Source organism: Plectropomus leopardus, chromosome 8 (assembly GCF_026936395.1).
Source record: "Plectropomus leopardus strain MGB_pleo_1.0 chromosome 8, ASM2693639v1, whole genome shotgun sequence".
In the NCBI taxonomy this organism is placed as follows: Eukaryota; Metazoa; Chordata; class Actinopteri; order Perciformes; family Serranidae; genus Plectropomus; species Plectropomus leopardus.
Genome location: NC_142183.1, coordinates 5,058,438 through 5,070,822, shown reverse-complemented (window position 1 = coordinate 5,070,822; position 12,385 = coordinate 5,058,438). Strand labels below are relative to the sequence as shown.

Sequence of the window (12,385 nt, the reverse complement as noted above, 5' to 3'; positions counted from 1 at the left end):
TGTACGCTTTATTTTAAGGTGAAGTTACAAAGAAATAATCTTTATAATTCTCATAATTCTGCTTGCTTCTTTATTAACAGCATTTACTTGTACTTTTACTCTCAATACTTAAGTACATTAGATATCATAAAATTACTTTTGATGCTTACGTGCAGAAAATATCAGATAAGATTTTTACTCGAGTAATATTCTAACAGGTAACTTTAACTTTTACCAAAGTAATTTTATGGTAAGACATTTGTACTTTTACTCAAGTACGGCTTTCGGGTACTTCATCCACCTCTGAGAACAGTATTGTTTGTGTAATTTGATTTTTAAATCAGAAGTTATACAGCTTTGATAACATATTGTCTGCGTTTGGAAATGTGTACTTTTTCTTTTTACTTGTAGTAGATTCTATGGCTGCTCCTACAAAGTATGTACTGTTGCATGAAGAGTACACATAAAAGTGAGTAGTACTTCTTTATAACAGTGTGCCCTGAACTTTGACCCTCTTGCTCATAAATTTGTTACCATGGAGATAAAAGAGTTCTGCATGTTGTAACTTTGCGATATATGTAGTTTTAACTTTTAAGTTGTGGATGAATACGTTTTAGATTCTTATATTTTGTATTAATTACGATAAAATTAGTTGTTTCTCTGTCAATGTTTGCTTTCATTTTGTTGTTTGTAATCTCTGATAATTTTGCTCACTTAGACAGTTTTTATTCCTACTATTACCATTCGACTGGTCATCGGTTATCAATCTTTTTTCAGTCTGCGTCACTGACTGTAAGTTGTCTGTTTGCAGCTCAGTCGATGTGATGAATCCTTCGCCGTGCAGAGAATTGTGGGTCAGAAAATGCAGAAAAGCATGCTGGCTTGCAAACTGCAATCATATGTTATATAACATCATGGTATTTTTGGTATAATGCATTTGACATACTACAAATTGGGACTTTTTATGAGTATTAGAACGCACCGTCTGATAAATCAATATCTAACAGGATGTGAGTGTTTTTGTGATTTCCTCCACAGACTGAAGGCTGGCGGGAACCGTCCGACTCGACCGCCGCTCTCTGTCACCACCCCGTGATCCACCCTCGAGGTGAGACGTACTTCGTCTCAAATGAGGTGAGAGAAAAAACATGAACTTGAATTTTGGGCTAATCTGTCTCTTTAACTCTTTAAAACCTGGATTGAAATCACTTGTGCAGCGTTCAGACACCTTTCACAGGTAATTTAACCTTTGAGACCTGAGGAAATCAGTTTGATTTCTTTCAAAAACATGAAATAAGGCAGCTAGTAATTTGGCAAGAAATGTCCTGCATTTTTGTTTTCATCGTCTTTTGTTTGTTTTTCTTCTTTTTTTAATTTCTGTCTTTATTTAAGTATTTTTATGTTTATTATTGTTGTTGCTTTCTTACTTTTATCCAATATCCAATCCAGTATCATTGACTTTATATTTGGGTATATGTATGCACTAAATGGTAAAATGAAGGGTTTGAAAAGACATTTAAAAGAAAACCCCAAATGTCCTGCAAACTGCAAAAATTAAGGAGATTTAGAACATTTTTTTTTTTTTAAAAAAAACCTAAGAGAAATGTCCAGAAAACTAAATGTATAATTGTCATCATTAGATGTTTTAAAAATATGTTACAGAATTAATGTTTTCCAAACATTTTTTTCTCAATTTATTTCCTTTTAAGTTTTGTTTTTTATTTTGCTTTTTCTCTATTTTTTAATCTTTTTTTTTTTTTTTTTTTTGAAATTTCAGGTAATATTTTGTACTTTTTTTTTTTTTTTACTAATTTCATTTTAGTTTTTTGGGTCATTTCTTCTTCCATGTTTTTGAAAGAAATCAAGAGTTTCTGAGGGTCAAACGCTATGACTGACTCCCGCCACTTGTGGGCGTTGTTTTTGGGTAATTTGCCAATGATGAGCGTCACCTGCTTTGAATCCGTCCAGAGCTCCTTCAGACTTCTGACTGGCACTTTGAGAGTTTCGCTGTTTCCTGTTTGGGGTTTTGTTTCGTGGCCACGATGCCTCGCGTGCCGCCTATTTACTCTGATTTCTTCTACGCTCCTCTGACTGAAGACGTGGAGGAACTCCTGGCTCGTTTCCAGCAGACTGACTCCGTCCGGTACGAGGTGTTTTCGGCCATCTGGAGGGAGATGGGCTTCTCTGACGTCTTCATAGGTATCACCAGCATGGCTGAGATGAAGAGATTCTGCAGAGTGGCGCTGGCCACAGCCGTGAAGTACTTCCTGCCTCCGTACAGCTACCAGATCCGAGTGGGAGGCCTGTATTTGATGTTTGGTTTGTACCACACTCAGCTCGCAGCTCCGCCGGTGAAGATCAGACTCGCTCTGAGGGACTGGGGTCTGATTCAGAAGTTTGTGAAGGACTCTGCGGAGGCTGAGCACCACGATGTCGTTTACATCTTTGAGAAGCTTGCTGCGAGCAAAGCCATACACTACACCGCCATGTCTCATGTTCTCACCTTCCAGAAGCAGAGGAAGCCGAAGAAGGAGCCCGTGTGCGCAGAGTTTCTCGGGAGGAGCACGGCGATCCAGGAGCTCCTCTCTGCCGAAATCCTGGAGGAGCTGAACAACATCCAGAGCCAGTACGAGAAGCTGAAGGAGGTGACGGTGAAGGTCAGCTGCCAGGCCACCATGACACATCGAGACTTTGCCGCCGGCCTGAAAGAGTGCATGTCAGAGTTCATCGCCTGGCAACAGAAGACTTTCTCAAAGGACAACAAAGACAAGAAGTCTCGTGATGATGATGATTATGAGGAGGAGGACGAGGAGGACGAGGAGGAGGAGAAGCCAACGGAGTCCAGCAGCAGCAGAGCCAAACTCGTGTCCGCCATCAAGCAGAAGAGCTACGGAAACTACCAGGAGGCGTCCAAGTCCAGGAGACACCGGCAGGCCAAGACGGTGGACTCCAGCTCAGGGGCAGAGCAAGTCCAGGAGACTGTGGGTCTGCACCGAAAAAAGAGGCCTCCCTCGCTGCGGGCTCGCACCTGGAAGAGTCTCGGGGTGACGGCGAAGGAGAGCAAGCTCCAGAACTGGCTGCTGAGCGCTCCGGAGCAGCAGGAGAAGCTGCCGGTGAAGAGGACCAACCAGACGGCTCCTTTCAAAGGATGATGGGAGGAAAGAGTTTCAGACGCACGAAGACGCTCTGTGCTTTGCTTTAAATGAAGTTAATTGGTTTGGAAAATACCTTTTATTTTTATAAACAGCTGGATTTGAGCTGATTTTCACTCACTTTGCAACTAGAATCCTTTAATTTGTTAATAAATGTATTCACTCACTCTGCCTTTATTCCCCACCCTCTCGTTTTCACTCTTAACACTTTGAAACCTGAGCAAGTTGGCTTGATTTGATTTCAAAAACTTGGGAAGAAGGCAATGAAAGAAGAAATTACCTCAAAAAGTAGCAAAAAATTAGTAGAAAGGACAAGAAAATTACGTGTGTATATACATATATATATAAAGAAAAAGAACAAGCAATTTAAAAAAGTGCTTGAAAAATTGAAATAACTAACATAATTTAAATATATATTACTGTTTGAAAATTAGTAAAAAAAAAAATTAAAAAAAAAAAGAAAAATTAAGAAAATAACAACAGCATTTTGCTTCATTAGATTTAAGAATTTTAATTTTAGAAATAATGTAAGTTACATTAAAAATGACTATTTAAAAAAAATAAGCTCTAAGGACGAATTAGAAAACTGAAATCACTTAAACTGCTTTTGTGCGCTGTAAATTCTTCATTTTTTAAATTATAGGACAATACACAAAAATAAACTAATACCTTAATTCTTTTATGGCATTGTTTGGCAATATTATTTGAAAATAATAATAATTTCAATAAGTTCAAGAAAAAAACCCAAAAACAAACAATTCTGTAACATGATGTTTAATATATATTATTACCTGAAAAAAACTAGTAAACACAAAACAGCATCAACAAAAATGGAAAACAAAAAAGGCAAACTCAAAAGAAGTGCTTATAGTAATAATAATAATATTTAAAAATAAAACACAAGAAAATTACCTAAAAATTGGTTTTAAAAAAGGAGCGGGAAAATTAATAATCATTTTTATCTTATGACTATTATAAACATATATATCTTTAAAACAATTATTTATATTCATATTTATATATGTTTTCTTTTCAGCACCTTTTCCCGGGCCGTTTCATTATTTCTCTGCTTTGTTTTTTTACTTTTAACACCAATTTCCATGCTATTTCCTTGTAACTTTTCCAAAAGTACATAATTTCTTGCTAATTTGGGGTAATTTTTGAGAAGAAATCGAGCCAGTTTATTCAGGTTCCAAAGGGTTAATATCTTGAAAATATCGCGGGAACAGTTGCGCCCCTCAGCGGCGACTTTGTAACCCTGCAGATAAAAAAAAAGCAACTTCTCCCGGAAATCTGGTGCAAAGTTCCTCCTCGGCTTCCTGTCTGTGGTCCACTTGTTGAGCGCGGAGGAAGAGGAGGAAGAGGAGGACGCAGAGTTAAAGATTCACGTGAAGTCAAACGATGGCGTAAACGGGCGGAGAAACAGCGGCAGTTGGTGAAAACAAAGCCCGGCGATTGAGCGCGATGTCCGGGTTGAGACTCGCCGGAGCCCTCGGAGCCTCCGCGGCTCTGGCGGCTGGACTCACCTATTTGATCTGGAACTACGCGTCCTCCTCCCGGGACAAGAAGCGTGAAACACCGCCGGAGGAAGACGGCGGAAGAGGCCGGGAGGGAGGAGAGGGAGATGGGGAGCAGAGGAGCGAGGAGACGCCGGCTGAAGCGACTGGACAGGTAACGGACACTCCTGGAAACCACCGGTGGATTTTCACCTTCGTTTACCTCTAAAATAAACTTATATGTTTAAAAGTGAAAAAGTCAAAAAAGCACATGACAATGTTTATTTTGGGATTCAGTTTAACGTGCCGACTCATGCAGTCGACGAAAAACAGAACATTTCTAACGTTACACCCTAAAATAAACCAAATTAAAGCAGCCGTAGGGGATTTTTTTGTCTTTAAACCTTTGCCTTAATTATAGACATTGTTCAAAGTTTATAAATACTACTAAAACCAGGTTAATACCTTTGGAGCCTTGGGAAATTGGCTTAGTTTCTTTAAAAAACACGAGAAAGCAATGAGAAGAAAAAAAGACCCCAAAATTAGCAACAACAAAAAAAGTATGAGTAGATTACCTGAAATTTGCAAAAAATAAAATTAATAATAAAAAAAAAAATGTAAAATGGGTTTGTTTTTTTTCTTTCTTTAAAAAATAAATAAATTGTACAAGTCCACCGATCTCTTGCAATTTGGGGGAAATTTCCTGCAAAGTTGCTCTTTGCTGTTTTCTTATGTTTTTGAAAGAAATAAAACCAATTTACTTGGGTTACAAGGTGTATAGATGCAGAACAGGACGAGTGATGTGATCCAGGTTTTAAAGGGTTAATACCTTTCATTTCTATTGTTACAATAGCAACAAGTTTAGGCGAGTTTTCAGGGGGCTGCAGTGTGGAATTCTGGGAAATGTAGGTTTATACTGTCTAAAATGGGAAAAACAAAGGTTAGTCCTGCGAAATCAGTTTATCGATTAAGTCTGCTTTTTAAAGCAAAGATGCTAAGTCTGAAAATTTACTTTTTTGTCCACCTGCCACAATGGATGGTGGATTCCAAAATCTACAAGCCTCTAAATATTTTTTTGGTTTGTAAGTGAAGCAAATCTAGTAACCAAATGTATATTTTACCAGCATTTGGCTGGTGCTTATTTCCAGCCCTGGAAGATGCAAAAATACACTAAAGTTGCATGCAATCAAATGTCAATATTTACTTTTTTAAGATTCCTGTGACACCAAATCTGTCAATCTGTCCCTCCAAATCCTGATACTGTATACGACAAAAGACTAATCTATTAATCAAGAAAATAATCTGTGGATTAAAGGAACAGTATGCAAGATTTAGGAGGATTTAGTGGCATCCAACAATGAGGACTGAAGATGCAACCAGCTTAACTTCTCCAAGTACGATTTCCTTCAGTGTTTGTTGTTCAGTGTTTGTTATTTGTTATTAAATTATCTGCAGAAAATTATCTTCCTCTCCAACACAACAGACTAGGTGATTCAAACCAGTCGAAACGCTGTGTAAAGCAGTTTCCTGTTACAAATGTAGTGATTTTGAATCACAGATTACCAAAGATGGTCTAATATCAGTTTTATTTATTTATTTACACACGATAAAAAACTGAAAAGTTGAACTTTTATTTAAAAAAGTGTCAGTAGAGGTCAAGAAGCCAGAGGATTATACAGAAAGACTTTAAAGGCATTGAATTCATTAATCTAAAGATATGGCCTTAATCAGTATAAAAATGTCTTAAACTGTCAAAACTCTTCAAAATGCTTAAAAAACAAAAAAAAAGCTTTGTTTTATTTTTTTCTGGCATAGTGTTGTAAAACAAAACAGTGTAGGACACACATGTCCACGTTCCTCAGGGTTAAGTATGAAATAAGTGTCTTTGTGTCATAATGTCTGTTTAATCTGATTCGTTCTGTTCTGTGCTGCAGTCCAAACCTGCAGAGTCCACGGGGACTCAGGTTCTGGTTCTGGGTCTGGACGGAGCCGGTAAGACCAGCCTGCTGTCCTGTATAGCCACCGGGTGCCTGGAGCGGGACGTGGAGCCGACGCAGGGCTTCAACGCCGTGTCCATCAGCAGAGACGACCTGCACGTCGAGTTTCTGGAGAGTAAGTCTGAACTCTCAACGTGACGGCGCACGTCTTAACCGCGTCAGTTATCAGTCTGAAGTCACAGTCCTGTCCCTCTGTCCCTCTGTCCATCTGTCTCTGTCTCTGTCTCTCTGTTTGTCTGTCTCTCTCTGTCTCTGTGTCTCTCTCTGTCTGTCGTCCTGTCTGTGTCTGTCTGTCTCTGTCTCTGTCTCTGTCTCTATCCGGCTCTCTCTGTCCGTCTCTCTCTGTCTCTGTCCCTCTGTCTGTCCCTCAGTCGGAGGTAAGCAGGAGCTGCGTCAGTACTGGCAGAGGTACATGTCTCGAGCTCTGCTGCTGGTGTTTGTGGTCGACTCGTCTGACTCGCAGCTTTTCTCCGTCGCTAAGAGGCTTCTTCACGAGCTGCTGACCTTTGACCCCCAGCTGCCTTTAATGGTCCTGGCCAACAAACAGGTGAGCGTGACAGAAAAACACTCCAGGTCGGTTTAGACAAAAGCCTGCGTCCTTCTCGTCCTCCAACAGTTTCCGAGACTTTGTCTTTGAATGAGCCGCGACAAACGATTATTTTCATCATTGATTAAGTTTTCTGATTTTTCGTTTGTTTTAAAAATGTTCAGAAAATAGAGAAATGGTCCGACACAGTTTCTCATGAACCAACGTGATGTCTCCAAATGTCCACCACGTAACCCAAAAATAATAACCAACTTACCGTTTCAGCCGTCGCGTGCGGATGAGATTTTATTGTTTCAGATCAGAATTTTGTAAAAGTGTGACTCAGTGTTTAATCGGAGGAGTAACTCCGAGTCAGAGGAGCTCCGGCTGCGTTTTTTAGTATTTGTCTTGTGTAACAGATTAACAGATGTGTAATAGCTGAGCTGTACTTGCACTGTCCCACAGTAAATGCAGTTAATTATGTAGTTTTATTTACTCAAAATCTGTGAAAAGTTTAATGCAAAAACACAGGAGTAAAACAAGCCACTGAAATATGTCCAACAATGAAAGGCACCGTTTGAAGGATTTTAAAAATCCTGATTGTCAAAACTGATGCACAGACTGCATAATTGTTTCACAAGAATTGTCTCATTTTACTGTAAAATCATGCTGTAAAAACTACAAAGATCCTACAATCTTACTCAAAATATACACAAAGGGGCTTTAATTAAAATGCTTAAAGTGAACGTATACTCGTATGTGTGTGTGTGTGTATATATATATATAACAGTAATAGTAAACAGATCGCACAGGTATGTAAATAAAGTATGCATACAGTAATAGACAACTTGCACAAGTATGTAAATATATTTAAATTATAATATGGATAATGTGCTGAGTGTGTAAAGTGCGTAACATATAAAATTGTGCCTTATGCTTCAGTGCAAAACTAGTATGTAAGTTTAAAATACAAAAAATATAAATACGTGTGCAACGCTACATGAACTATGAGATACGCATAAGTAAGAATATATGCAGTATGTTTCATGTTATAAAACTGTAACAGTACTATAAAATAAGTAAAGCTGAAGTGAACTGAACTGATCGAAGTATCCTCTGATGCATCTTGAAGTAAAGAGGAGTGATTCAAATCTCCACCGTGTTTGTCTCACGTTTCCAGGACCTTCCAGGAGCCTGCAGCATCACCGACCTCCACGACGCTCTGTCCCTCTCCGAGGTCGGAGACCGCAGGTTGTACCTCATCGGCACTTACGTGAAGAAGGGCGAGGCGGAGCTCAGCTCAGGCGTCCAGGACGCGCGGGACATGATCATCCAGATGGTTTGTGACGGCAGATAAAACACAGCGTGGTGGTTGTCACTTAATCCATCTGAGAAAAGCTAATGGGTTTTCTTTGCACCTTTTCACTGAAACGCTTTCACTGCACCAGGCTGGCTGAAAGTCTTTAATTTATTCATGAGAAAACTTTATTTGTTGCTTTGGTTACGGTGGGATTGGGGTTCAAAGATTTATTTTCATCCTTTAGTGCTTCACTTGTGGATGATGAAACACGAGCAGCTCTAAAGCTGCCTTTAAGTTTTAGTGCGGAGCGTCAGGCGGTACCGAATCACAGTGGATTTATTTCAGGCTGTCGGTTCACTCGCGCCATCTGTGTCGCTGCTGCGTGCAGCTTTATCACCAGCAACGAGCAAACAGTCTGTTACAACAAAATACAAAAGCACTGTTATTACTGAACAGCATATTTAATACCTCCACTTTAAGCTGAACAGGGCAAACTTTTCATATCAAACACAGCAATACGAAGAGATCTAAAAATCTGTTACGTTCACTCACTTTGTGCTGAAAATTCAAAGCGAAAACCAAAACTTTAGGCTTTAAGTCTGTGATGGTACGTTTGATTTCTGGTAAAACAGTGACCTCTTTCTGCCATTTGGGGCCGCCAACGTGCAAATTTGAGTTTTTCAGCTTTAAAAACATTAAACTTCTGAGACTCTGATGTGGCCGTTAATATTAGAATTAAAAAATAACAAAGCAAAATTTCAAGAGGACACCACAACCATGTCAGGTTTAAATGAAAGAGTTATTGAATGAGGCGAGTTTGCTCCAATAATCAGCCGTTAATTCGTAGTTTTATTATTGAATGAGCGGAGTCACCAAACAATAATACCATCCTATAATATTGTTACTGTGTGTTTTTGGTGGTTTACAGCTTTAAAAACAGTATCGCTTTTATGACACAAGTTTATTAGGGTTTACAAAAGTGGGTTTATTTAAAAACAAAAAAAATTGAAAAGAAGAATATAACCACATTTTTTTCCTTTTCAGAGAGAAACGCACATCTTCCTGCCCTTTTGTTATTTTGTCTTAATGCCGTTTTATATGGTGAGATCTATTTAATTCACTGTCCATTCATTTTTGGGAAATACATATTTTTTGTGTGCAAAGCCTTAATGTGTACCAGTTTTGAGGAATGTAAAGGTTTTTGAAGAGCACTATTTTTTTTCAAATATGTTAACCACTTTTTTTGTCCCCAATAACAAAACACGTCCATCATACAGTATTGTGTGAACAGTTTGTCTTATTTAATTTTTTTTCTTAAATAAATTGTTTCCACTAAATTGATTGGTGTGACTTGGGGTATTTTATCAATTTTAGCACAAACACCCACTTGGACTCAAATATAAGCTGATTAGATTTTGGTAGTCATAGGTCAAAGGTCAAGCTCACTGTGACCTTGTGTGTCGCATTCTCATGAATGTGATCAGAACATCTTGAGGATTTTTTTTTCCAAATTTGGCACAAACGTTCACTTGGACTCAACTGATTAGATTATGGTGGTGAAAGGTCAAGGTCAGTGTGACCTTGTGTCCGTCTCATTCTTGTGAACACAATACCTTGAACACCATCAGGGAATTTTTTTCAAATTTGGCACAAACATCCTCAACAATTAACTGATTAAATTTTTTTCAAGGTCACCGTGACCTTTCATCCATGTCATTCTTGTAGGTACGAAATCTAAAGTCTGAAGGGTTTCCTCAAATTTGGCGCAAACGTACACGTGGACTCAAGAATTAACTGATTAGATTCTGGTGGCTAAAGGTCAAGGTCACCATGACCTTGCATTTGTCTCATTCTTTTAAATGTGATATCTCACTAACACCTTAAGGGAGTTTCCTCAAATTTAGCACAAATGTCCACTCATAGAACATGTTTTTGGCCACAACTCAATAATTCATACGTGAAAATTTCACATAAATGTTTAGGATATAATGATGATAACTTTTGTTAATAAAGCACCTTTAAAAACAGCTGTTAACAAAGTGCTTTGACAGACAAAGCAAAGGCAAGAACTCAGGGTATAATAAAATAAACATCAACACGCATGCCAAACACGCATCCAGAAAAGTCAAACAAAAGGACCAGAGCAAAATGCGTATACAAAAGGTCAACAGGAATAAAGCAAATAAAAGGAGCAAAAGAAATTAAAAGCATTACACAAAAACACTTTTCTGGCCATAAATCAGGAACAGAAGGGGACACAGTTGGTTAGATGCTGAATTGGTGACACTAATTTTGAAACTGTGCTTGTTGCAATGATCTTCTGTGCTGCTGGTTGAAGATGTGTGTGATGCATCTATTGTTTTCACAGACGTGGATATAAAGTGTAACTTTATAACCCTTAGGACACTCTGTGGTGCCACTTTTATAGGTGTAAAACTGATAAAAACAGCTTATTTTGGGACGCAGACGGACTTCTCGTGAGGAAACAGCCGTGTCCTAACATACCTCCTGACATTTTCTCTGCCGTCAGACCATCAAAGCACTTTTGTATCTGCAATCTGATCCAAACACACAGCAGCTCTCCAGAAATACTGCAGCAGCCGGCCTCACCGCTGACCTTAAAGTATCACTTTCTTTTTAACATCATGCCTCGGAAGTCTTGAGACAGGTTGAGTTGTACGGACTCCAGTTTCAAGGCGTCCTCAGGTGTGAAGTTGGTTGCTAAGGACTCCTGGCTCCACAGCAACAGCAGGAGATTAGTGTGCCACCATCAGCAGGCAGCGAGCCCGACACGTCCGGTCTGCTGCTGCTGCAAGTCGAGATGATGTCTGGAAAACAAGGTAAATTTACTGTTTATGTGCATCACAGTCTGTTAACATAGTCTCATATTTTCAGTCTAATTTCTTTTCTTGTTGATTCTTGCAGGGATTCAGTCCAGATTTGGGCCATCAAACAGGTGAAGTAACGTCATTTTTATTTTTTTTACATGCAACTACGATGGCTTAACCCTACATCAAAAAGTTTACCAATTGCAATAAGTTATTTGTATTTGTAAGATAATAAAGACCACTTTTAAGTATCTATTGAATATTTACTGAAATGTGTTTACTGGTTTATTTATTTGCTAATTCACCTGCCATTTAAATCACTTTTGTGGATATACTTTATTAAAACATACATTATATATAAAATATATAATAAAATAAAATACATAATAATATATTTTATAGTTAAGTTAAAAGTAATGAATGAGCAGTTGAAATTGTGAGTTAAATGTAACGTAAACAGTTAAATGGTGAGTAAAAAGTAACATAAAAGTGAAAATTGCTAGCCTAAAGTAATTTTAAAAAAAGTTGACATGCTTAGCTTTAAGTAATGAATTAACAGTTGTGATAGCTATCTAAAAATAAATGATAAACAGCTGGAATAGCTAAGAATAACGAATAAAAAATTAAAATAGCTGAAAGTAATGGATTAACAATTAAATACTTTGCTGAAATTAAATATCAGAAAAAAACGTCTAGCTAAAAGTAATGATTTAACAGTTAAAATATTTAGCTTAAAGTAACAAATAAACAGTCTGAATACTTAACGATAGCTAAATGTAACAAAAGCTAAAAGTATCAGAAAAACTTAAATAGTCAGCTGATAGTAATAAACAGCTGAAGAAGTTAAAAGCATCAGAAAAACTGTTAAAATAGTTAAAAGCCAGTAAAAGTTAATAAGTTAAAAGTGATAGATAATCAGTTGAAATAAATAGCTATCTAAAAAAATTGATAAATTTAAATTAAAATAATGGAAAACAATTTAGCTAAAAGTAATGGATGAGTAGTTGAAATAACTAAAAACTTGCTTAAAATTGCAAATAAACAGTCAAAATTTTAGCTAAAAGCAAAAATTAATTTAAAAAAGATTGAAAGAGTAAACTTGGCTAC

General features: G+C 37.7%; 3 protein-coding genes across 3 annotated transcripts in view; all 3 read left to right on the top strand.

The window, feature by feature from the left end:
• The first annotated feature begins 1,889 nt into the window (after window positions 1-1,889).
• On the top strand, window positions 1,890-3,476 carry LOC121948347 (snRNA-activating protein complex subunit 1-like). Its single transcript, XM_042493725.2, has one exon. It carries the CDS (start codon window positions 2,022-2,024, stop codon window positions 3,129-3,131), a length of 1,110 nt encoding a protein of 369 aa, XP_042349659.2. The 5' UTR covers window positions 1,890-2,021; the 3' UTR covers window positions 3,132-3,476.
• Window positions 3,477-4,413: 937 nt separating this feature from the next.
• Window positions 4,414-9,787, top strand: arl9 (ARF like GTPase 9). The gene is made up of 4 exons (XM_042493220.2): window positions 4,414-4,802; window positions 6,562-6,739; window positions 6,996-7,171; window positions 8,331-9,787. Exons 1-4 carry the CDS (start codon window positions 4,596-4,598, stop codon window positions 8,505-8,507), a joined length of 738 nt encoding a protein of 245 aa, XP_042349154.1. The 5' UTR covers window positions 4,414-4,595; the 3' UTR covers window positions 8,508-9,787.
• Window positions 9,537-12,385, top strand: part of spmap2l (sperm microtubule associated protein 2 like) — a 24,248-nt gene continuing 21,399 nt past the window's right edge. The window contains exons 1-3 of the mRNA XM_088081418.1: window positions 9,537-9,551; window positions 11,194-11,290; window positions 11,376-11,406. Coding sequence (XP_087937544.1) covers window positions 9,537-9,551; window positions 11,194-11,290; window positions 11,376-11,406 — 143 coding nt within the window. The remainder of the gene's footprint in view (window positions 9,552-11,193; window positions 11,291-11,375; window positions 11,407-12,385) is intronic.